The sequence below is a fragment of the Lathamus discolor genome, chromosome 6 (assembly GCF_037157495.1).
Source record: "Lathamus discolor isolate bLatDis1 chromosome 6, bLatDis1.hap1, whole genome shotgun sequence".
In the NCBI taxonomy this organism is placed as follows: domain Eukaryota; kingdom Metazoa; phylum Chordata; class Aves; order Psittaciformes; family Psittacidae; genus Lathamus; species Lathamus discolor.
In genome coordinates this window covers 67772107-67795847 of record NC_088889.1, presented here as the reverse complement: position 1 = coordinate 67795847, position 23741 = coordinate 67772107, and the positions used below count along the sequence as shown (strand labels likewise).

The following is a 23741-nucleotide window of genomic DNA, read 5'->3' as shown; positions in this document are numbered from 1 at the left end:
AGTTTAAATGCTGTGCTAAAGTGAGATCTACGTTTGTTTCAGGCATTCATAATCACTTATTTTAAAATTGCTCCTCCTTATTACTTGTCTTCCCATCATTTAGCTGTACTGTCCTAGAGTGTTTATACCATAGAGGTATAAACACACCAAGCTGTGTGGTCCGGTTGATACGCTGGAGGGAAGGGATGCCATCCAGAGGGACCTTGACACATGTGAGGTGTCCCTGCCCATGGCAGGGGGGTTGGAACTAGATGATCTTGAGGTCCTTTCCAACCCTAACTATTCTGTGATTCTATGATTCTAAGAAGTCACAAGTCATATTAAATTAGGAAAGAATTAAAAATAATCTGGGGGGCTTTGTTCATTAAAATATTTAATGAACTGTGTGTCTGACTGGAATATGCGGTGAAGAAAAATAAATCTGTCAATAATTTATTCAATTCACTATCAGTTTATACAAGTAACTTGTATTTGTGAAATAGTTCTTTTACATGGTGAGAATGATCCACTGCTATGGCTTGAGTATACCTTTGTTTACTTTTTTGGTGATGAATTTCTAAGGATTCTACTTCAGACTATCAGAAGTGTCGATTAATCTACTGCTTCTGTTTTCACTTTTTGTCATTTAAATTCTGAGGCAAAACATAAGATAAACAGCCCTAAAAACAAAAAAAAAATTATATGTGAGCAACATCTAGCCTACCAATGTGCTTAATGTTTGTTCCATAGTAGAATTTAAATTGAAATAAGCAAGTAAATAGCATCTGCTTTACAACAAATATATATGTGTATATATAAATATATGAATATATATATTTTATATATATACACACATATGTATATAATAAGTACATGATCTTACCATGAGTGTGATGGTTTGTAACTAGGCACACTCCTCTGAATTGCAAACCAAGTTTGCTCCAGTTGGGTACACAAACACAGCTGGTTTCTGAAGCATAGCTGTCAAGGGAGATACAGACACTGACTTACACTGCTGTCTGTGGCGCTGGGGGATCTTCTAGGCTTCTCCACGTGTTTAGGGACACCAGTTGCCCAGGTTATAGCATGAAGCTAGAGGATGTCTGGGAAGCTCAAAGCAGGGCTGGGTGATGGGTGGCATCAGGAAGCAGCAGATGGTACTCAGGTAAAGAAGGAAAGAAGGCAGGAGGGAGGATAGTGGGGTGACTGGAACAGAGGAACAGGCATGGGAAGAGTGAAGAAGGAGCGAGAGAAGAACCTTGCTCCCATCACTTAACAACCTCTCCTCACAGAGGTCTAGCTTGTTTCCGTGGTGGTACACTTGAATTCGCATGTTTCTATGGAGTGCAGTATCACAAATTAAGAGCAGATTGTTACTTGCCTTCATTTCTGTTTTATGCTTGTAAGTAGTGTTTCCGTTACTGAGCACTCAGTTCCTCTAAAGGACTAAGCAGAACCATGGCAACACCTCAAATTTAGACTTATACCTGCTTACACAGACTAATATAAGAAAGAGAAGACAGATTACAATTAATCTTTTTTCATTTTTGTTTCAAGGACTTGTTTCAAGAAAGTATTTCTGTCTGGGAAACACCTGAATTGACTTTATATGTAAGAGGCAAAGGATATTCTTTACTGTGAAGGTGGTGAGGCACTGGAATGGGTTGCCCAAGGAAGCTGTGAATGCTCCAGCCCTGGTGGTGTTCAAGGCCGGGTTGGACAGAGCCTTGGGTGAGATGGTTTAGTGTGAGGTGTCCCTGTCCATGGCAGGGGGGTTGGAACTTGATGATCTTAAGGTCCTTTCCAACCCTAACTATTCTATGATTCTGTGATATGTTTTAAAGATTTAATCTAGATAAACTGACATTTATACTCAAGGCATTTTACAGCAGAGTCAAAAAGAAAAGCAAATCTGTGTGAAATTGTTTTCACATCATACTGACTGGATGTGGTAAATATTTATATTATACAGTTCCTGCCTCCAGAGTCAAATTGATGCTACCATGTGCATTCTGCTCCTTAACAGTAGTTAATTACGTGCCACAGCAAACCTATTTCCTGGGGCTGCAAAGTATTCATTTCTGTAACACAGACTTTGAGATTCTGCATTCTCTAACGAGAAAGGGGTGAAATGGTTCAAGAAAAAGAAACACAAAACCACCCCAGAAAAACACCAAAGGCTTGACTTAGTAGAGAGCTTGTGTTAAACTTGAACATTGTTGTCTGAGCTTGACGTAATTGGGTAAATGATTTTACGTTTGTGATAACCTTCCATAGAAGGCCTTTGTGTGCTTGCACATGTTATGAAGATGAAAAAGTTTTCAATACAGTTCTATTTGTATACAGTTGGCACTCAGGCTTGACACAAATCCAGCCATTTTGTAAATGTATGTTTACTTCACCCATGACTTCCACCTACTTGTATTAAAACTGTTATCAACTGCAGAATTCAGCTGACTTTGTATGTTCAAAAAATGAGCCTGTTTAATGCATTTTAAAGGATTCTTCAGTGTGTTCCAAGTACTATAAAACTACTTCTTCGCTTGCAGAAAATTGTGTAAGAAAGCAACATTGTTTTCCCTAAGCTTTATTTATACATTGATTAATTTAGGACAAAAACAATGTTCTTTCTCGTACATTTGCATTGTCCTGTAATGCTAAATGTAACTTCGGTAGCTCAATGTTAAAAGGAGATGATAAGAGAAAACTGAGGGCAGCTTCCTGTGGGCCTTTCAAACCAGATTCCCAGAGAGAAGACCACAGCTCATCTACATTTCAGACAGGATGTCCTGACTGTAGTGTGCTTATTCACCATTGTGTTTCCTCAGCATTAGGATCTTTTGTGACCTCCCTTGGGAATCTTGGCAATGTTGCTTAGGAAAACCAAAACAAACTGTTAAAAAATATCAGTTACAAACATAACTGTAATGCAAAATAATAGAGTTTTGGTTTTGTTTGGTTTTTTTTTTTCCCCAGAGGTCTTAAACCAGTGACTTTTTTAGGGATAAGAAGTTCTGTAAGCTACAGGCTGACCTCAGCATGTCATATAGCAACTGAATAGAATCTGGTTTGTTTGGGATTTTTTTTTTTTTTTTGTTACTAAACTTTTAATGTATAGCTTTCTTTTCTGTTTTTTTTTTTTAAGGGTAACTATCACAGACTTTTCTAAAGTTTCCATTGACTTTGTCAGAAATGACAACTGAATGAATAAAATAGCAAACTGAACCTCCTTTAGCTATATTTTTACTTACTATATTTTCTATTCGATAAAATTCATCTCATTGGTCTCCTGTGGCTTGTATATTATTATTTCATTATTTTATTAGTCAAAAAAGAAGTTATTTTCATTTGAGGTTTTTTTTTTTTTGGTTTTTTTTTTTTTTTTTTAGTTAATTTTTTCTAAAGGCCTTTACTTTTCTTAGGAAGGACGAAGATGAAATGAAAAGTGCCCACAATACAGAATCTGATAAGCAATGAATTAAAAAGTCTGAAAATATTCTTACAAATTTTTCTTTTTAAATACATAAATAAGGGAAGTTACTTTGTATTTACTAAGATCAGAAATTCTTTCGTGGTAATCCCATCACTGCTTCAGTTCTGGCAAAAGCTGTTTTTAGGAGGCGATGGAAAAAAGAAAGGATGTTCCATATTCTCTGACTCCAAAGAAAGTTCAATTATATGCATGGCATTCTTTTACAATGCTTATCTAAGCTTTTTAGAAACTTTCATCAGTTCAAACTCTATGTATTTCTGCTGCTTTTGTCTCTTCTAGTCCTTTAGCCTTCGTAGTAGGAAATGTTTTGTGTATAGAATCTTTCTTACTGAAATTGAAGCCAATCAGTTATTATGCTATCATAGCCTTTGAGAGTAGCTTGTTTTTTTATTTAAACCCCTTCCTTTAAAGCCATACTTTGCATATTTTGAGATTATTACCCCATGTCTCTCACAGTGTGTACTTTTTTAGTTTAACGTATGTAGATATTTGTATTCTAGTCTTGCTTCTCAGTACATGTTTGCATACTATTAATGCCTCATGTTAGTCACATCTGAACTTGGTTTCTTTGTTTTCAGTCCATTTGCAATGCCCTAAAATCTTTCAAGTCCAACTGGACATTTCATTCACGCTGAGCAGAGCAGAAGGATTTTTATAGTCTGTACCCACCGAGTTCTTTTCCTTTTCTATGACACATTCAGTGGTGATGTCATCTTGAGTCTGTCATCCCTACTGTTCTATAGTCTGTTTTATTGATTATTCCTGTCTGTATTTAGCATCTTACACTTGTCTTTAGTGAATGTCATCTATTTTTTCCAGTTTGTCAGGATAAATTTAAACAAGTCCTATCTTCTGTGACACGCAGAGTTCTGGATTGATGCCACCAGAATATTTAATGAGTATATGTTTAGTTTGCTTTTGAGTTCATGGATGGTACATATACCAAATAAAACTCCCCTAGAGAGGTAGCCTGATTATTCTTTTCAGCATGTTTGAAAAACGAATGTTTTACTAATGGATCTGTAAGTCATGACATGTTCAATTTCTCGCTTTTTGAAGATGGGTATCACACCTGTTCTTTTCCAGTCGTCAGGTTCTTCATCCACTCTACTTAGTCTGTAAGGAACTTTGATCTTAGAGCCAAATACCACTTCATAAAGCAGTAAAAGTGATGATGCACAACCATGACGAACAGAAAACAAGTGAAAACTCTTACCAATCTGTAGTTGCACAGTGTTGTATTAGACAGAAAAATTATCTTTTGCCTAAGGCAATTTGTTTAAAAGTTTAAGACTACATGAAAAAACAAACCAAAACAAACATATTCTGTGTACCATGGCATTTAAATTTGGCTGAAAAGGGGTGGAGATGGCAGTGAAAATAAATCCTATATCAATTCACCAAATCCCACCACTATTTAATACTTTCATAAGTCATCTGAAAGATGGGATCAAGTGTACCCTGATGAAGTTTGCTGACAATACCAGACTAAGTGCAGAAGTGGACATTTTGGAAGGGAGAGCAGGGAGAGCCACCCTGCAGGAATGCCTGGGTAGTCTGGAAGAGTGGGCTGACAAGAAGCTCACAAACTTCAACAAGAACAAGCATAAGGTTTTGCACCTGGAAAAATATAATCCAGGAGTGCAGCACAGGCGGGGATGTACCTGGCTGGGGAGCTGCTCTCTGGAAAGGGGCCTGGGAGGCCTGGTGCACAAGCTTGGTAAGAGTCCTTACCAACCTGGTATTCTAGGATTCAATGAAATATTTCAAGGAATTTGCCCACACCTTGGGAGATGGCCTTGATAGTACTATTTTGAATAATTATTTCAAATTATGATTTGTTCCCTTCTAGTGAAGGTCTTTGAGTGAAGGTGACAGCATCATGACTGCAAGTATTGTAAAATGCTTTTCTTCATCTTTAGCTCAGGGGTGATCATCTTTGTGCTAGCAATACTACACATTTGTGAGTAATTGTTGCAGTGATTTGATGGTTAAACATGTAGATCAGGTTGCCTACAAGCCTAGAACTTCGAGACTGGTTTACATTTCATGCTCTGATTCTGTTTATGTGCATTGGTTTGTGCAAAGCCAGATAGAAAGATTGATGACCTTTTACTTTCAAAGCATTTTCAATACAAGGTAATTACAAAATCAGTCAAGTTATATGTTTAATAGCTCCTCCACAGGAGTTGCTGTATCTGGTTATATATGACAGCCAGGAGCATGTTGTTAGGGAAAGATGAATTTTCATGTTGCAGTGTGGTAATGTACAGCTATTACTTTGACTTCCTTGAAAATACACTTGTTTTCTTCAAGGGGTGTCCTTGTTTTTTGAAAGTCATCAGGATGGCAGGAAGAAAACTAAGTATTCTCCTCAAAGCAATTGCATTTGATGGCTGAGGGAATAGAAGTATAGTGTAGATTTTGTTCATATTTGAAGTTGTGGTTATGTGAAATTATTCGGCCTATCTGTGGATTTCTGGAATGTGATAACTTCACAGAAGTCAATTTCTGCTGTTTTGAGAATAATAGGATTGTATATGAACTTTGTGCCAGGTTTGGGTTTTTTTGCTGATGAATCTGGCAGGCTGTTCCTCGAGGTGGATGACGGATGGGCTCAGCTGTGCACGATTTTATGGGTTGATATATCATGAGTGAAAACTGATGGTTTTGACCGCTGGGATAAGAGATTCTGGAATCTTCCTTTTGAGGTATTTCTGTTTTGTCATATAAGGAGCTTTGAACTTAGTCTTCATGATTTAGGATCCCTGTAACTCTTACTAGATATTGTAGTTCAGTCTTAGAAACTGCTAGGAGTTTTTTTCCATTCCAAATGAGGTGGCTTATGCTACTTTTAATAATGTTTTTGTTAATTTTTCACTTGGAGATTTTTTTTCTTGATCAAGTCAGTATGTTTGCGCATTTTAGATACGTAGTTGTTTGTTGCCCACTGGATGTATGATTTTGGTTTTCGGGTTATTATAGTAATAATTTGTGATTACATCTGGCTACTCACTGGAAGTAGAAAAAATGCTCTAAGACAGGATATTATTGAGTTGTTTTTCTCAGTAGAAGCCAAGGCCCCTGAGAGAGACAGGAAATTGAGATTTGTTGATTTTTGTAAAATATGTTAGGGGTGTTGCATAAATATCTGTAGAGGATATTTGAGTAGTAAGTGATGTCTTGATTACTTTTCAGACACCTATCTTGTTGAGATAACATAGGATAGGGACCATTTCTTCATCTTCTGGTATGTGGTCTGTTGTCACCGTATTGTGAGTACTTCTTGTTTTCATGAAGCCCAAGATTATTATTTTTAATTTTATTTCTTTAGTAGTAGGTATTTTTTTGTTTTTTTTATTTTCCCCTGAAGGCTGAAATTTCACAACCTTGACAAAAAAATGTATGTAGAAAGTCTTATCTAGGTTATCTGTGTTCTGCTTAGGAAGTAGATGTCACTGTCTACACTAGCATCTTTCTCCTGGTGCATATTTTCATTTGGAATGCTGCATATGGATGTTGTTACTATGATATAATCATTACTAATACGTTAATGCGTGCACATTATGCTAGCAACGCCGGAGGAACCTAAAGATCTAGAGAGAGTTGGCTGCTGAAAAATACTTACAGGGTACTTACGGACGGGGGATTTTTTTTTTTTATTTGAAGAAATAAGTGACATAAAGAAGGTGGAAGGGCGTCCTCATAGGTATTTCGCATTAAGGGCATAAATTACGTAATAACATAATGAATTCATATCCTTACTGAAACAAAATCTCCCTCTACTGTCCTATTTTTTGAATGGTTTCATGCAGTTTTTGAAATCACAGACTTGTGAAATATGAATATGATTTAAGTACTTAGTAACTCAGGTCTATTAATTTATTGACAGTGCATATTTTACAACACAGTTGTGAACGTGAAAAATCAGTGTAACTTTTTTAATGAACTGAAAAATCCAAGTTTAAAAGTTTCTATATGGTCCTGAGAATCTGGCCTTAAGGAGGTGGACTTGCATTACACTGTGGTGTAGCTATGTGAATATGTACACTGTGAATAGCTATGTCTTAAGTCACTGTGAGACAAGGTTACTTAAGTCTACTGGCAGCAGCTCCACATTTAACCAGTACAGCTACTCGGTCAACTTACAGACCTGGTCCAGCTCCCTCTGAAAAATGAGGAGAGGTTTATTACTGATATCAAACTGGAATTCATTTGGACTTTGGCTGACATTTTCCAAATGTTTTCATTATAATAATGATTTTATGTGTGCCCAGTAGGATTGACAAGTTTAGAAATTTTGTGATATCAAATATCGTCAAATTCCAAACTGCCCAAAGATCAAGGATCAGAGCAGGAAAGACACATATCATTGAATGGTTAGTGTTGGAGAGGACCTTAAGATCATCTAGTTCCAGCCCCCAATCTGAAGCTGAAAGATGAGTCAAAGCCTTGTCTTGTGTAAACGTGTAGCAGGAAAACCATATGTGAACTAATCTTCTCCCCAAAAGAGGAAGTAAATGTTTCCTGTGCACTACTGGTGGAAATGTGGAAAGTTCTGGCATGCCTAATGTTAATTTTAAAATGCTTACCCCTCAGTGTTTGTTCTGTTACTACTAAAATAAGCAAGACAATTGTTTAAAGAAGACTGACTTACAAAAGAGAGAGCAGCAAGTATCTGTAATCAGTCATGTGGATTAGTTTTCCGTTGGAAATGACAAGTGGTGTTATACAAGCAAAGGTGTTCTGGCCTGATCAGAAGGGACAGAAATCCCCTATGGGAGAGAAATCCCCTACAGGAGATAAATCCCCTACAGGAGATAAACAGGCAGCCCAGGTGCAAAGGTCAGTGAGGTGGCTCTTCATGTACATCTTTATAACACGTTTCTGCAGATAAACCAGTTATTTTCCTTTAGTTAGAGGTCTAGTACTTCATTAAAACCCTAGCAAAATGCCGATTCATTGCTTTCATTGGACTGAGTTCTGTGTGAAGGAAATGCATGAGAGTTGGGGAAGGAAAAGTGACATTTGAGCTAATAAAAAAGCATATAGGTCTTATTTCCCCTTTTTTTTTAATGTACATCTAGAATAGTTACAAATGAGAGATAGAAGCATTGTGGCACTAATGAGTGTTAAGAAAATGTACAAGCTGTGAGCTTTGCAGAAATCATGTTTTTAACTGACTTTTCTTCTTGTTCTAAGTGCTTGAAATACTATGCAGATGTTGCCGAATGTCTGGATTTCACTGCACATCTGATTAAATGGAATAGCTGTGATAAAGTGTTGTTTTCAGTTACATTTAACACCCTAAACAGTGCAATTTAGAAGCACAAGTATCTGTTCCTCTAAGATACAAATAACACAGAATAAGTACAGTGGAATTGTGTTTACCAGATAATTTATTCCAGTTTCTGGTTAAGTGGTTTCCAATTTCAAAAGCTGTTGAGTAAATTTTAATTTTTTTTTTCTTAAACATTTTTTTAAGGCTTGTGTGGGGGAAAAATGGAGTTTGCAATATCCAATCTATTTAACATGTGATTAAACATCACTTAGTCAGTCATGGAATCACAGACTGGTTTGGGTTGGAACGGACCTTAAATCTCATCTAGTTCCAGCCCCCTGCTATAGGCAGGGACACCTTACACTAGGCCAGGTTGCTCCAATTCCCATTCAAGCTGGACTTGAACACTGCCAGGGGCGGGGCATTATTCTGCAGTTTCGGAACTAAGATGTTAATAAATATCACTGTTTTCAAGTGAGTGGTTCATGAAAAATACATTTTTATGCTAGGAGTTTATTCTTACTTGATGTCAGGCGGATTGATATCACTGACCTATTGGCTCAGTAATCTGTGAAATAAAATAAATATACATGAAAGTTCAAGTCCATCAAAATGCAGCAGTGTTACCAAAAAAAAGAATAAGGCTTGATAAATGATGCAATCAGAAATACTTTATTAATACATATGAACCTGTCCTTCGGAAGAATACTTTTTTCAGCATAAACTGCAAGTGTTTTCCTTGATGTGAGCCATGTTATTACAATATATTAATTCTTTATAATGGCAGGCATAAATTAAAGACTTTTCTTCCAGCTTGATTTTTTTATATGGCTGCAGTTTCATTGAATACAATGTATTACATAGCACTAGGCTTTCCCCTGCAAGGAAAGAAACAGCAGGCACCTAGAACTACCATTACCTGCTCTCTGTCAGCTGCACAATTTTTCAGTGGTACTAATTTGTGTAAGTAAGTGTGCTGTAAAAACAGTTTAATAAGTAGCAATGACTAAAATGATGATGTAAGAAATTACTTGGTCTAGTTCCAGTACCCAGCGAAAACTGTCTGCATCAGAAAGAGCCGAGCTTAATGTTTATTTTGACCATATTTACTGGAACCATGTTTATTGTGAGTGTATGATGTACTATATTTAGTAATAAATGCAAATATTACTGAACTCTAGAAAGATTCTTGTATGTTAGTAAGATTTTCTCTAACGAGACAGTGATAAGTCCAGTTAAATGTTGCAAATTCTAATGAAAAGGAAGGATTCTTTCTGTAGTCGATGGTCAGTAGCCAGACTGAGGAACCAAACCAGTGTTCTGTGTGCGGGGAGTGTGTGCTAGTGACTGATTTCTGCTGTTAAGAAATGTGATGCAGTGGAAATTAGGGGCATTCACAAGAGACTTCTCTGCACTTGAGTAAGCAGTTGACTTCTGCTTTGAAGCAAGATTGCCTAATCGTACATGGTTTTGACTAATGAAACTGGCTGATCTGATAAATCTGCAGATAAATGGCTAATCCTGTTTTAAAATGTGATTAAGTAGTCTAAATGAGCAGGGAACTGAAAATTCCAGGCTCTTGTTAGTTTATCAGCCAGTACAGCCTGTGCCTAATGCAGTAAATGTCACTTGAGGTATCTCCTGAGAACTACAGGCTTGCCTAGGGTAATACACATCACCTCTGGCCTATGATACGTTGGTCATTGCCTCAACACAAAGTTTAACCATGTTTTGTAGGGTTTACCCTAAACAGCACTTATGTTATGTGGCTAATACATTAAGCTAGGCTACAGTCAGCAGAGTATATGTGATCTTGAAAAGTCTGGTAAAGAAAATAGTATCTGGCTGGGGATGAGCTTTGGTCAAAATTACAATGTGTTGCTCTTTAACTGAGAAATGAGAACTTTATCCAATTATTCTATGTGCACAAAATGTGTATTACCTAATCAGAGTTTCAGAGAGAAATGAGAACTGGTTAGTCCAGTGTCTTCCTCTGTGGTTACCTACCTAAACATGGAAAACAGCTAGTGGACTGTTTTTTGCAACTACAACAATTAAAGAAACCTACACCTTTCCTTTTGGTATGTGTTATTACTGACAGGGCTAAGAACTGCAGGAATCTGGGAGCTCCTACTTCTCTAAATTGTAAATTTTATGCAAAGAATGTATTTCCCTGAAGTCTGTTTGAATGTACCTAGCTCTGAGGGAAGGGGAGAGGAAATAATAATTTTTATTTACTGAGCATTTAAAAGCATTTTCTGAACCCCTGCACTCACTCCGTCGTCTGTACTTTGTGAAAAGCCAGATTTCTTTCTGAAGGACTAAGCAGGAAAATAATGTTATATCATATAAAAGCCAACAGCACAGGGTGCAGGCTGCTTGAGCCAAAATGCTGTCTTCCTATGCAGTTGCATAACTGCGTAACATTCTTCTGAATTTTCCTTTCATATCTCCAGGGAAGTAGCTGGAGGAACAACTCTGGAGTTCACCCCATGTATACCAGCAGATAGTAGCCTTTTATAAGGTGTCTACATGGATGAACATTTGGGTGTTACCTAATTTCTCTGTTTATGCCGAGTTACATTTATGTTAGTTACATTAATGTTGAAAACTAGAAAACGGTTCAAATTGCAGACAGAAGTCAAATAAATTAACAAAATAATAGAAATCGATTGAATACTTTGAATTATCCATAAGGATGCTATGGCATATTTCTAAATACTCTGTGGTATGGAATTACTTTTGCTGTTGACGCTGAAATTAGACTGAACTTGAATTCACATAAATGGAGCAGATTTGAGACCAGTTTCCACATAAAAACTCGCATTTTTCTCAGGAAAAATAACCAGCCCCACGAGGTCTGGTCTTTTTGCAAGCAATTCTGACCCAATTCATATATATTACTTGTAAAATTTGTATCCTTTCCTTTTTTACCAGCACTGCATGAAAAATTAAGGTGGGAAAAAAAATGCTGTAGATTGCATCAGCTTTTTCCTCTTTATTCCTACAGGCACAACAGCTAACAGATCTGGAGCAAAAACTAGCGGTTGCAAAAGATGAACTGGAAAAGGCAGCCCTTGACAAAGTAAGAGGTTTACTGTAGTGTAAGCATGTTTATCAGCTGTGAATGTTCCAGTGTAATTTGACAAACATAAATCAAAGTCTTGCAATGATCTAGATGCATACTTGATTGCATGTACCTGGGAGTAATGTACTGAAAACAGTGGAACTAATTACAATGCATGGAGTTAAGTACTACTCTAAAGTTATTTAAGAGGAGGGTGATCAAATTAGAAGCATCTCAAAAACCCACAGCAAGCCAAATGATGCAATTCTTTATGTAGAAAAGTACACTAATGCGAATGTGTAACTGATACGATTTTTATTTAAGGTTTAGTTATAGTTCCAAGGCGAATGCAGTACAGAAATGGGTTGGTATCTTGTCTGGGGAGAAAATGTCATGCAATAAGGAAGCAGTTTATCAGAAAGGAAAACGACTTCTGTATGCTATCAAAGATTAGTTTTTCTTTGTTTGGCTTCCTGGTATTTTCAGCTTCCATTAGACATCTAAAGAAAAGTATGCCTCTTGCACGAAAAGCATTTTTCTTTCATCTTCCATATCGTAATCACTGGAATCATCCTCTTGAGTGAGGGTTTGCATCTAGCATAGCAAGATGTCATCTGTGTAAGCACTGTTCACAGCAGCATTATTCAAACTTCTGTATGAGTCTGGTGCTATGTCATGTCACATGTTTCTTGTTAGCACACTGAACTGAACTGTTCCACATCTTAATTAAAAAATTGAGCATGTTCCTTCTTTGCTTGTATAACAGTCACAGGCATGGTATCTCACTAGTGCCAACACACTGTTTGTGGCAATGGCAAGAGAGCAACGCTTGCCCTAAATATCCTCGAAATGCAGTTACTCATTTTAACGCAGGCAGCTGTGAGGGAGAAAGCAAAGAACATATGATATCAGGAACTTTTTAGGGGACTGCTATTAAGGGATTCTGTCTGCAGATTGACTGACCACAACTGACTTCTCTGAACCTGTGTTTCTTTCCTATTAAAAATTATAGGATTTTAATTCAGGGATCAGTTATGGCTCTGTATGCTTACCAGAAGCCTACCACCTTCTTGTAAATCATCATGGAGTCAGTTTGTACACTGCATACATGCTGCAAAATGGCAAGCAGGAGTTAAAAAAACAGTGCAAGTGAAAGAAAAATATAAAGTTCATGCCAGTGCGAATTATCAGACTAGAAATACATGTTTGACTAGTTATAACTACAGAGCAATAACACCATTTAAGTCATAGGTACCTCCTTTCCCTGTTTAAGAGCTTTTCTTTATGACCTGTGTACTGAAAAGAGACAGTCAGTGGTCTATCCACGTCTTAAGTGGCAGGTGTGGGAGATGAGAGGATGAGAAATTATCCAGGGGGATATCTGGATCAGAGGACTATGGTTTCAAGTCAGTGTGAGTTGCAGGGAGCATGAGAATCATACAGTGCTGTATTGGCTGAGTCCGCATCTTCAAGAAAAATCTGTCTTCTACCTCTGCCAGTTTGGTGTTTGAGGTTATTTTGACTCCGTTAGATGGTGATTTGTGTTCTTCATGCAGTAACTTATTGAAAAGGTAGGGGAGAAGACATATTACAGAAAGAAGTCAATTAGAAATTAAAAGATCCTGGAGACAGATAAAGTAATCAATTCACTTTTCAACTGCCATTAGGTCAGAGACATATCAATCTGATTTAAGGTTAATACATTTTAGTAAGTAATTCACACGAAATCTGATCTCTTTGATAATCCAGCATTCCTTCTCACTGCACACATCTTAAGGGAGAGTCATTCGCTTTTGTCTGTTTGCAAACAAACCAAACTTAATTCCATCTCCTATTTCTTTGATTTTCCTTATTGTGCTGTGCATTAGACTTCTTATGGTTGTCTTTGATCCTACCATTGAAATGTACCCTACTAACTGGTTTTGTTTGCTTATTTTTAAAGAAACCTTCAGTTTTTCCCAGTTAGGAGATACATTCTGTGGTCCCAGTTCAGGGTACATTTGTCTGATGTAAAACATGGAATATTTGTCAGGTTCTAAAGAGTACTTGTTTAGCAAATAAACTAAAACAAGGTGATGTATGCAAATGCCATTGCTTAGGATTTGTACAACTGTGAAATATTTTTATGTTGTATATGTAGTATTTCACGTATGCAGTATGTAGTGTGGTATGTTCCTCATACCTATATATATCTTCCATGAACTTTTCCCATGGTATACTTTGATTTATGAATTGAATATGAATGATGCCTTTGCAATACTTGGAAAAGTGTAATTCTTTGTAACTATTATATATATAAGGCTGGACAGTCTATGACATTTTACAGCTTATATTGTTTTCAGAGAAAATAATATTTAATAATTATTTGTAATAATCAATGTGAATAAAATTGCATGGAGGAAGGGAAGAGTACAGTGACTTTTCGGGAGTTTGGGGTTCAAGGCACAGTAACTTCACAGTATTAGAAAACCTGCTTTAAGCAGCCTTAATTTGTTCCATTAATAAGGAGCAGCAGCAGCTGCTTGTTTGGTTTAATGCAGAGGGAGAAAGCAAGCAATCCTGTTCATAATAATACATTTTAGAGAACTGATAATTTCTTCTTTTCTCCAGGAGTCACAGCTGAAAGCTCTGAAGGAGACTGTGCAGCTTTGCCTGTCTTCCGTTCTGCACAGTCAGACTTCTGCTAGGAATCTAATCCCTGCAAAACCATCTGGGAAGCTAACCCCTGTTGGAAAGGGCTCAAAAGTTCCATTTCAAGTGACAAGCACCAAGGTAGGATTTCTGTCTTGTTCATTTTTTAAACATTTTTGAAAGTTTGTCCTGTAAGAATATCAAACTACAACTAAGGAGGATTTTAAATTCATTGAAAGATTAGGATGAATTTTGAGGATAATTTTAAGCCCGTTTCTGATGTCACTAAACTTAATTTACAACTTGGGAAACAGCTACTTTTTTGCTGAGGAACAAAATCCTGTCTATCACTTGCTAAATGGACTGTGTCTGCATAATCTATAAGGAGGATGGATTTGCATCTAAAATAAGGGAGGATGCTAATTCATAGGATTATTTACCTGTCAGGCGCTGATAGTAAATTTGTAGTAATACAGAAATAAGCAGTAAGATGGGTTTTCCATATTGTGGTTTCTTAGTGAAAAATACTGATACAGAAACAAAAAATAATAGTCTTGGAGACCCAAATCAAATTTGTCAAAAGGGATCTATATGATTGATAATAGGCCATAGGGAATATTCCAGTCATGCAAATTGGGAAGGGCAGATTAGGAGAAAACATGGAAGAAAAAAAAAAAAGAAGATGAAAAAAAAGATTATTAAAAATGTTTTGATTAATTAAGTTTAATACAGTCAACATAGGCAGTAATTAACAGCTGTCCTGAGGGGTTGCCTTTTGCTCATGTATTCAGCTGATTCAAAAGATGTAGAAGTCTGTGGTTTCTTTAAAAGAAAATTTCCTTTCAGTTAAAAAGGAATTTATACAGAAGAATGACTGAAGGATACTTCGGTGTCCTCAAATTTCAGAACTCCTTCCTGAAATATAAATAGGAATTGCTAACTCTAAGCCAATTTTTTACATGGCAGCTGTTGATACTCACTGTACAGATGCTGAAACCAAACATTTGTAATCTTTCTGTATGTAATTAAAGCTGAAATATAATTTCATAAAGCAGAGCAGAATTATAAAACTAGATCTCACATTATTACTCTTAAAATAGTAATGATTGTCTGTCCCTTAATAACTATTTTATAGGAAAAATCCTCCATTCCCAAAAGTTACTATCTGTAGAAACAAAGCACTGTTCAAATAGCAGTACATGGAGGCATTAGTGCTCACTTAGATTAAGATCATTGGTTCTGGGTTCTTCAGGAGAGCAGATTCTTGTAGGTGATGCAGACTGAGCGTCACCCTGGGATCTCAGTTTTCCTAATTGTTGTTGCTATAGAATTGTCTGTCTTCTTGTCTTAACAATAAGTGTCCTTGTCATGTTGGAAGGGTTTGTGCATACATCATGAAAGTGTAGGTGTACTGAAGGGTGAAGCTGAGCAAGCCACTATACCTGTGTTTAAGATTGTTACAGGTTCAGAGACTTTGAATCATTTGAGGTCTCCTTGCTTTTACAGGTATTACTGCAGTGAAGCGAAGGAAATGGGAATACGGTGCAGAAGTTAGAACTAGGTTTTTTTTTTTTTATTTGACTGATGCACAGAATAGTCCTCACATACATTTTGTGTTTAGTGTTCCTATTTGGAAAATCTATCAGTATATCTTCAGCCTTTTGAGAACCAGCACTTAGTCCTCTGTGTTGAAAAGCACTTGAACAAGTTATATTGCCTCTTTAATAGACATTGCTCTGCGCTTGGCATATGCCATGAAAATGTCAGAGAAAATAATGGTCTGCAGTCCTCTCCTTCCACATGTTGACACCTCATTATAATAAATCTGTGCATTATCTATGATTATAAAACCACTGAAATCTGCTACTGTGAAATAGGTTGTCAAAGAATCCTAGTCAGTCCAGTTTGCACTCGAGCTGTATTATAGAAGGCTTTTATTTTTTATGATGGCATCCATTCCTAAGTATGTTTTCCTTGGCTTTTTCTTCCTTTTCAAACTAACCAACTCCTAACTACAGATGTATAGCTTGCTGGGTTGTCGTGGTTTAAACCAAACCACACAGGTCGTCCACTCACCCCCCCCCCGACCCTCCCCACTCCCGGAGGGATGGGGAGGAGAATCAGGAGAATGTAACCCCCACGGGTTGAGATAAGAACAGCCCAGTAACTAAGGTATAACACAAATCACTGCTGCTACCACCAATGATAATATTGATAAGAGAAAATAACAAGAGAATACGATACCACCGCCGAACGAGTTCAACCCCCCTGAAGAGAGAGAGTGTGCTGGGTAACTTCCGGGTAACTCCCAGTTACCTCCGTGGGCATGACGTGCTGTGGTATGGAATACCTCTTTGGCTAGTTTGGGTCAGGTGTCCTGCCTCTGCTTCCTCCCGGCCTCCCCTCGTCCCCGGCAGAGCATGAGACTCGGAGAGTCCTTGGCCAGAATAAACATTTCTTAACAACAATTAAAAACAATCGGTGTTATCAGCTCTCTGCCCAGGCTGGAAGTCAAAACACAGAGCTTGCACCAGCTACTAAGAAGGAGCAAAACGGCTCCTGGTAACCCCAGGACATGTTTTTTTTTTAATTTATCATTATATTTGCATACACATTTTGATATAGCAGACTAGTATTTTTAAGTGAATACAAATGTGTGTGATTACTTAAATATGTGTTTGTATGTAAAAATGGGAACTTGAGATGAGCAGCACTTACGAATCTTGTCGTGTCTGGTAAGTAGCAGTTTCACTTTCAGGGAAGAAATGATTATTTGTCTGGTAAACTTCTTATTTCAAAGATGTTCTCATCCAGGCTAAAAATTGCTTTCTGAAAATGTCAAACTTATTTTAAATCCACTGACAGGTACATCATACAATGTATGATACCTGTATCACTTGGGGTAGTCATCCCTGGGATTGGAGTTCTTCCTGATTAAGTAAAATAAATTTTTAAAAAAGCAGGTTATGTATTTGTATTCATAATTGGTAACCATAATACCTGTGTGCTTGTTAGAGTTACTTAACACAAGAACATGGTATAGAAAGGATAAATAGGAAAACCAAGTGCCAAATCTCTTAGGGAAGTACATTTTAAGAAATATTTTCTGTTAAGGTATTGTAGTCTTTTTAGAGAATGTGATATAAAGAAGTATAAATCATGCTTAAAAAAAAAAACAAACAGTACAAATCCATGCATAGAAGTCCCTGAATCAGTGTACAAAAAGTTGCTCTTCTGGATAGCTCAGTAATTTGGAAGAGTGGGTAGTAATGGGAAATTCTTACCTTTAAATCACAGAAAAACTTTCTTTAAAATGGATGAAAAGCAGCATCAGTCTGAAGTGCATTTTGTGACATGTCTTAAATGAGTTAATATTTACACTGTACAAGAACATAAATAGAGAATTTCACATTTTCAGATCAAAACTATTTTACCTGTCATGTACCTGTCATAATACCAACACTGGTGCTGAAAGCACTGACCATTACAAATGGATTTAGGGCTCTGTTCATACAAGGTCCATGATGCTAACAATTGAACCTGAGCATAACCAGATGGCTGATCATTAATCTTGAGCTACGAGATCCTTAACTTTGTGGATTATCAACAGTTATTTTTATTATATAGTTTCTCTTGCACCGTAATTTCTCAGCAATAACCATTCTGTGTTCAGCCAGTGGAAGATGCTTCAAACTAGTTCTTAGATGTTGGATCTGCTTTTTGTTGTAGCCATTTCCTTGCCTCGTTCCCGTTACAGAGGTGATGAGGAAAGAGGAGAAGGAAGAGAAGAGAACTGAAACTCTGCTTTCCTTTTTAATCTCCAGATGAATGCCTAAGGACCTGGGCACTGAAAGGGTGTTGTTAATGAATGGATACTGTAAGATTTACGAGGCTACCTGCTGTGGGAAATGTGGTTTAGTATAACCTGTGAATCAGATCACTGGTACTGACTTCCTGTTGAGGCATTTTCTGCACACTGTACTTCGGCACAACAAACAAGTGCTGTGAATTTCTATGGAGCTAGTAGATGAAATGCATTCTTACTCCATTTGTTTTATTCTTTAAAAGGTTAACCTTATAAAAAAAAATATTGTAATAATAGCTGTCATTCAAATATCTTTGGTTGTGTATACCTGTGCTCCAAATACAACAAAATGAGCTTTAGTAAAACTGCGGAAAATCAATGGCAAAGCAAAATCAGAGCAAAACAGAAGAAAAGTCGATTTTCCAGTAGCAAAGTGAATACAGAAATGATGGGGAATACATTGACACAGATACCAGAATAATAGTAGTTGCTTTGCTTTATAGTGTGTTCGTCTAATGCAAAAACATTTTCATGTGTTCCCCAAATTAATTCCTTCATTATAGATACCCTGCAGTGTTTGTGTACTTTGTGAATTGCACTATTTTAAGAGTGGAAATACAAATTAATTTCAAACTGTGAAGAATAAAACCTCAACTCATATTGTACATGACTCAGGTGGAAAGACCACCTACGAATGCCACTTCAGTGTTCTTGTCTTGAGTAAGAATGAGGACTATCCTTCTGTAGAAATGTATAGCAGAGACTGAAAGGCAACTACCACTCCATTTTTGAAAGATTTAAGCATCTCACAAGACAGTGCATTGCTTCTGCGGTAAAATCTGCTGCAAGGAGCCATCACCTCTGCATCACATATATAGTCAATATTGCGGATTCCAGCACACTGATCAGTGTAAAATTTGAGAAAAGTTAAAGTACTGGGGGCCATCCTCTTTTTATCTGGAAATAAGTACTTCATTTATTCCCCACCAAAGTAAGTTTTGGGGAACTTCGTGTCTTTATCAAGCCTAAGTGTTCTTGTTGGAACAGGCATGTGAGACTGTTCAAAGAAAGTTGATTAAGAACAAGATAGGCTTTGAAAAGTGCCTTGCATTGGCTGCATAGGAAATTAAGAGGGCGATTTTTCTATGTTCATAGAGAAATAATGTATCTGGTTTAAATTTCAGCTCAGTTATTCTGAGTGCATAGATACTGAGCAGACACAGTAAGGCTGCTGAAAAAAATAAGATGATCGTTGTATGAGGAGTCTTAACTTCTTCTCTGATTTCATCAGGGGCTTGAAGTTGTTTTTTTTTAAAACCTCTTTATAAAGGATCTATGATTTATCTAGGAAGCCAGAATATTTCTGAGGCTCTAGAGTTCATCCATTTCATTCTACAAAAGCAGAAATTATTGGTATTATTATTGTATAATATGTGTATGTTTCTTCAAAGTATACAAATACATTTTGAAAGAATGACAAAATGTCTGGAATGTGCATTTTGGACCCAATGCATGTTTATAAAGACTGAACAAAGGAGTTTTTAATTGTATTTTAAGAGTGGTTTTGTAGATCCTTGAAAACTAACAGATTAATGAAAAGTTAACCAGCTGAATGTGGCAGTGTGAATCTGCCTCTTTGTTGGACACGAAAGAAACCTAAGTCAGAACAAATTACTTAAGGAAGTAATTTCAGTTTTCTAAAATCAAGAGCTATTGCCATTCATATAATTTATCATAATATTCCATTATAAATGAAGGTCTGACCCTTTGAACAAAATGATTGTGAATTCTTTGCTCAAGAACCTATGAAACAACACCAAATACAGTTATGGGCTTTGTTCTGTCCTTGAGGGAAAGAGTAAGACTCTGAAAGCTTTTCTGATGTGTCTTGATTACTTTACTCAGGGTGACCTCTGCATAACATGCTGAAAACATAACTTGGAAGTTACTTCTCTTGAGGCATTGCATTTCAAAATGATATTATGGCATGATTTCAGGAAGCACCCCAAGTCCTGTGTGTAATAACCCCAACCCAGAGGCAGAAAGATAGGCAAATGGGCATCTGAAAAATAAGAGATCCTTGTCTGAATTGAAAAAGATGTTAGTTAAATGAATCAAGTATCTGAAATTCACAATATGTGTATGCTTTTTGGTGACATAGTCTTTGTCTTGTGGATTTGCAAAAACAAAGCTTTAAAATGTAAAGTAGTTGTGACTCTTCCAATTTTCCAGATTTTTCCTGTGTACTTCCTTACTATTGCCTGAATCATTCTCTGCACCTGTCTGGTATTTCAGACCATGAGAAAGGCTCTGGTGGTCAGGTGTTTTCCTTTATTTCCTTGCTTGCTTTCATTCTCCTGTTCTTTGTCATTAAATACTCATCATCATTCCTCCTAACTTACTACTTTTCAGCATTCTCTCATTCAGTCTAGCTAAGTATTCTCTTCTGACATTTACTCTCTCCTTAAGGGACTTAAGAATAATAAACCTCATTATGCTATTTCTTTTACTATAAAATGAGCATTCAGATATCAGAGGGTCCAGTATTGTCTCAGGCAGCTTTTTTTACAGGGCCACTTTTGAAGGTATCACAAAATATAAGGTTAGATGTGAAACAGTCACAGGTTTTAAACAAAAATTAAACCTGTTTTGTTGGCTGCTACGGTAAATGAAATTTCATGTAGTTGTGAATAACAGAGAATAATTTTTCATTTAATTGAGCTCCAGGATATTGCAAACGAATACAGATACAGCCTGGTTTGCTCAGATATATTTGGAAATTAATTGTATGCACACAATTGAGGAAAAAAGAATAATAGTTTGTACCTTTATAAGTTTATCAGAGGGAACATAGATTGAACCTAAGGACACAAAATGTAATATCTGTGATCAGTGATCAGTAAACAGCAAGAGTGTTGAGGGCAGTGAATAGATTTCTGCTTCATTAAAGCCTTAGGAAGTTGGCCTCTGGTACTCAGTGCTTTTCCACTTCTGTTGCCTCAAACTTTGCTTCTGCCAGAGTTAATGAGGTACTACTGACACCTGCAGCTTCAGTGCCCTCTAGATGATTGCATTCAGCGTGGGAATTGGAAACCCATAATTAAAAAAAAGCAAAAGGCAATTACTAAACGCAGAGTCAGCCACATTTTGTAATACCCGGTAATGACATACAATCATGTAGCCCTTTCCTAAGCATAAACATTATGAGAATAAAATAGCATTGAAAAATGACAGTAGCCGTTGTTTTAGGATTTAATTTCAAAGTGAGTAAGGGATATGTGTTTCCTAAAATACTTGCAAAGCTGAACAGGACAAGTAAGAATTATTTTTTTTTTAAGGGAAAAAGTTAATGGCAGAAGCATAAGTAGCATGACCTATTTCTTCATCTTAAGTCTCTCCTGTTCTGCTTTTTTATAGCTCTGTTCGGGTTTACAGAGTCTTACTTTCATTAAGATCAATTAGATGCCAACTATAGTCTTGTATTACTGTCAATGATGATTCATAAGAGTATGGCAACTCTTCCTGTATATATTTTTATTTCCAGAATTTGCTTCAGATTGAGTATGTTTTTGGAAAGCTCAGAAAGCTTCCACGGAACTTTTCCTACAGCCCCTTTCCTTCGGTGAAAAAATTTTAATAAAATTTCATTACATGCCGGAAAACACTTAAGACCGGAGATCATTAAATTGAAAGCTGAAGCTCTTTGCTTATATTACTTTAAAGAAGTCTTTATTATTAGCACATTGTCTTGATAGTAAATGAGTTTTAAAGGTTTTTCTCAACTGAGTACAATCAAGGGAATTTGGAAAAGAAGCACCCGGCATCTCTTATTTAGTCCATAACCCAGACCAAATGTAATTCTCCTTCAAGTTTTAGTGTCATGATCTTCATTTCATAGAATCATAGAATCAACTAGGTTGACAATTTGACCTTACTCCTCTTTGTTCTGCAGTATAAGTAGCTGAATTGGCCCATTACCCCAGGGTTCAACTCTGAAATTAGCAGTGGGCTAATGTCCTGAAGAGGTAACTGGTAACTGTTTATTGCTGCACTTTTTGTGGCTATTAACTGCAGGTCAGTTTGCCTATGTATGCAGAATACTCCCAAAGTCTCACTCCAAATATCTTCTTCTTTAATTAATGTCTTTACTTATCGGATGTTTCTACAAAGTCTCCCACAATATAGTACATAATGTGTCTCAAAAATACTATGGGTTACTGCATGACAGAGGTTGAAAAGAGATATGAATATATAAAATTTATATTTCTTAAGGGATGTTTTAAATAACATCAAAAATACAGATTGTTAGGTATCACTAATGGTCTCCCATGGACCTGGGGCTCAGCATGGACAATTTACATCCATCTTCTCAAATTCTGCTTCAGTCTAAGGCCAGGCCCCTATGCCTAGAGCTTGCTGTGACCTTCAACAGCTTTCTGGACAAGCTTACTTGTCTTTTCCCCTATCAAAAGGCAGAAAAGAAAATGCTCTTATTTACTTTTCAGATAATTATTTGAGAGAGAAGTTTCCTCACCTACTCATATATCAAGAGATAATTTTTTAATATTTCTCTCCCCCCTGTCCCAGTGACAGTGGAGACAATTTGGGAAATGTACAGTATTTCTAATTTCAGTTAAAGTTGCATTTACTAGAAAAATAGCAACGTGTTATCCCGTGACTTTCCTATCTGATGTGTTTCTTACATGTTCTGTTAAAAAATACGGGGATGTGAGCAGTGAAACTGAATTTATATGTCTTTGCAGTTGCATATTAGTAAAACTATTTTAACATTTGTTAGTACTTTTTTCTACCGATGTTACATGTAAGGCACGTAATCGGTGAAAGATCTAATGAATCATTTAAAGTGGGTTACAAAAATCGAATGCAATTGTGAAAGTAGTCCCAAGGAAATTTTACTACCCAAGGATATATCAAAGATTTATTATAAAAGTATTAATGTGGGAATCATAGAATAGTTAGGTATGTATTACTAATCTACTATTACAAAGCTTCAGTCAGTATATGTGTATGGAGCCAGGTGGGAAACATTAGAGATAGTTAGGTGATCTTTGATTTGAGCAAAGATGTGATTTGGAAAATATTCACAAAAGAAATCTTGATTGACTGTGGGCATTTTGGATATTAGTAGGAACTTTCTAGCAATCTGATTGAAAACATCGCATTGAATCACAAGCATAAGAAATACAGAATCGGCTGGTGATAAACCCAAGGCACTCAAGTTCAATTTAGTCTTGAGCAATTTAAGAAATCTCCTACTGGCGTTTACCTGAAGTCTTATCTTCTGGAATTGTTAAGCTCCCCTGTCGTGGATTAGCTGGAACAGTTACTTTTCTTGGTAGCTGGTGCAGTGCTGTGTTTTCGACTTTAGTCTGAGAACAACACTGATAACACACTGGTGCTTTTAGTTGTTGTTTACTCTGACCAAGGACTTTTCAGTCTCATGCTGTGCCGGTGAGGAGGGGCA

The 23741-nt window shown here is 36.7% G+C and overlaps 1 protein-coding gene across 4 annotated transcripts in view; it reads left to right on the top strand.

Moving 5' to 3' along the window:
• LUZP2 (leucine zipper protein 2) overlaps positions 1–23741 on the top strand; it is a 194091-nt gene that overhangs the window by 139013 nt on the left and 31337 nt on the right. For all 4 annotated transcript variants that reach the window (XM_065683387.1, XM_065683389.1, XM_065683388.1 and 1 more), the window contains 2 exons: positions 11764–11838; positions 14431–14592. In XM_065683387.1, the coding sequence (XP_065539459.1) occupies positions 11764–11838; positions 14431–14592 (237 nt within the window). The remainder of the gene's footprint in view (positions 1–11763; positions 11839–14430; positions 14593–23741) is intronic.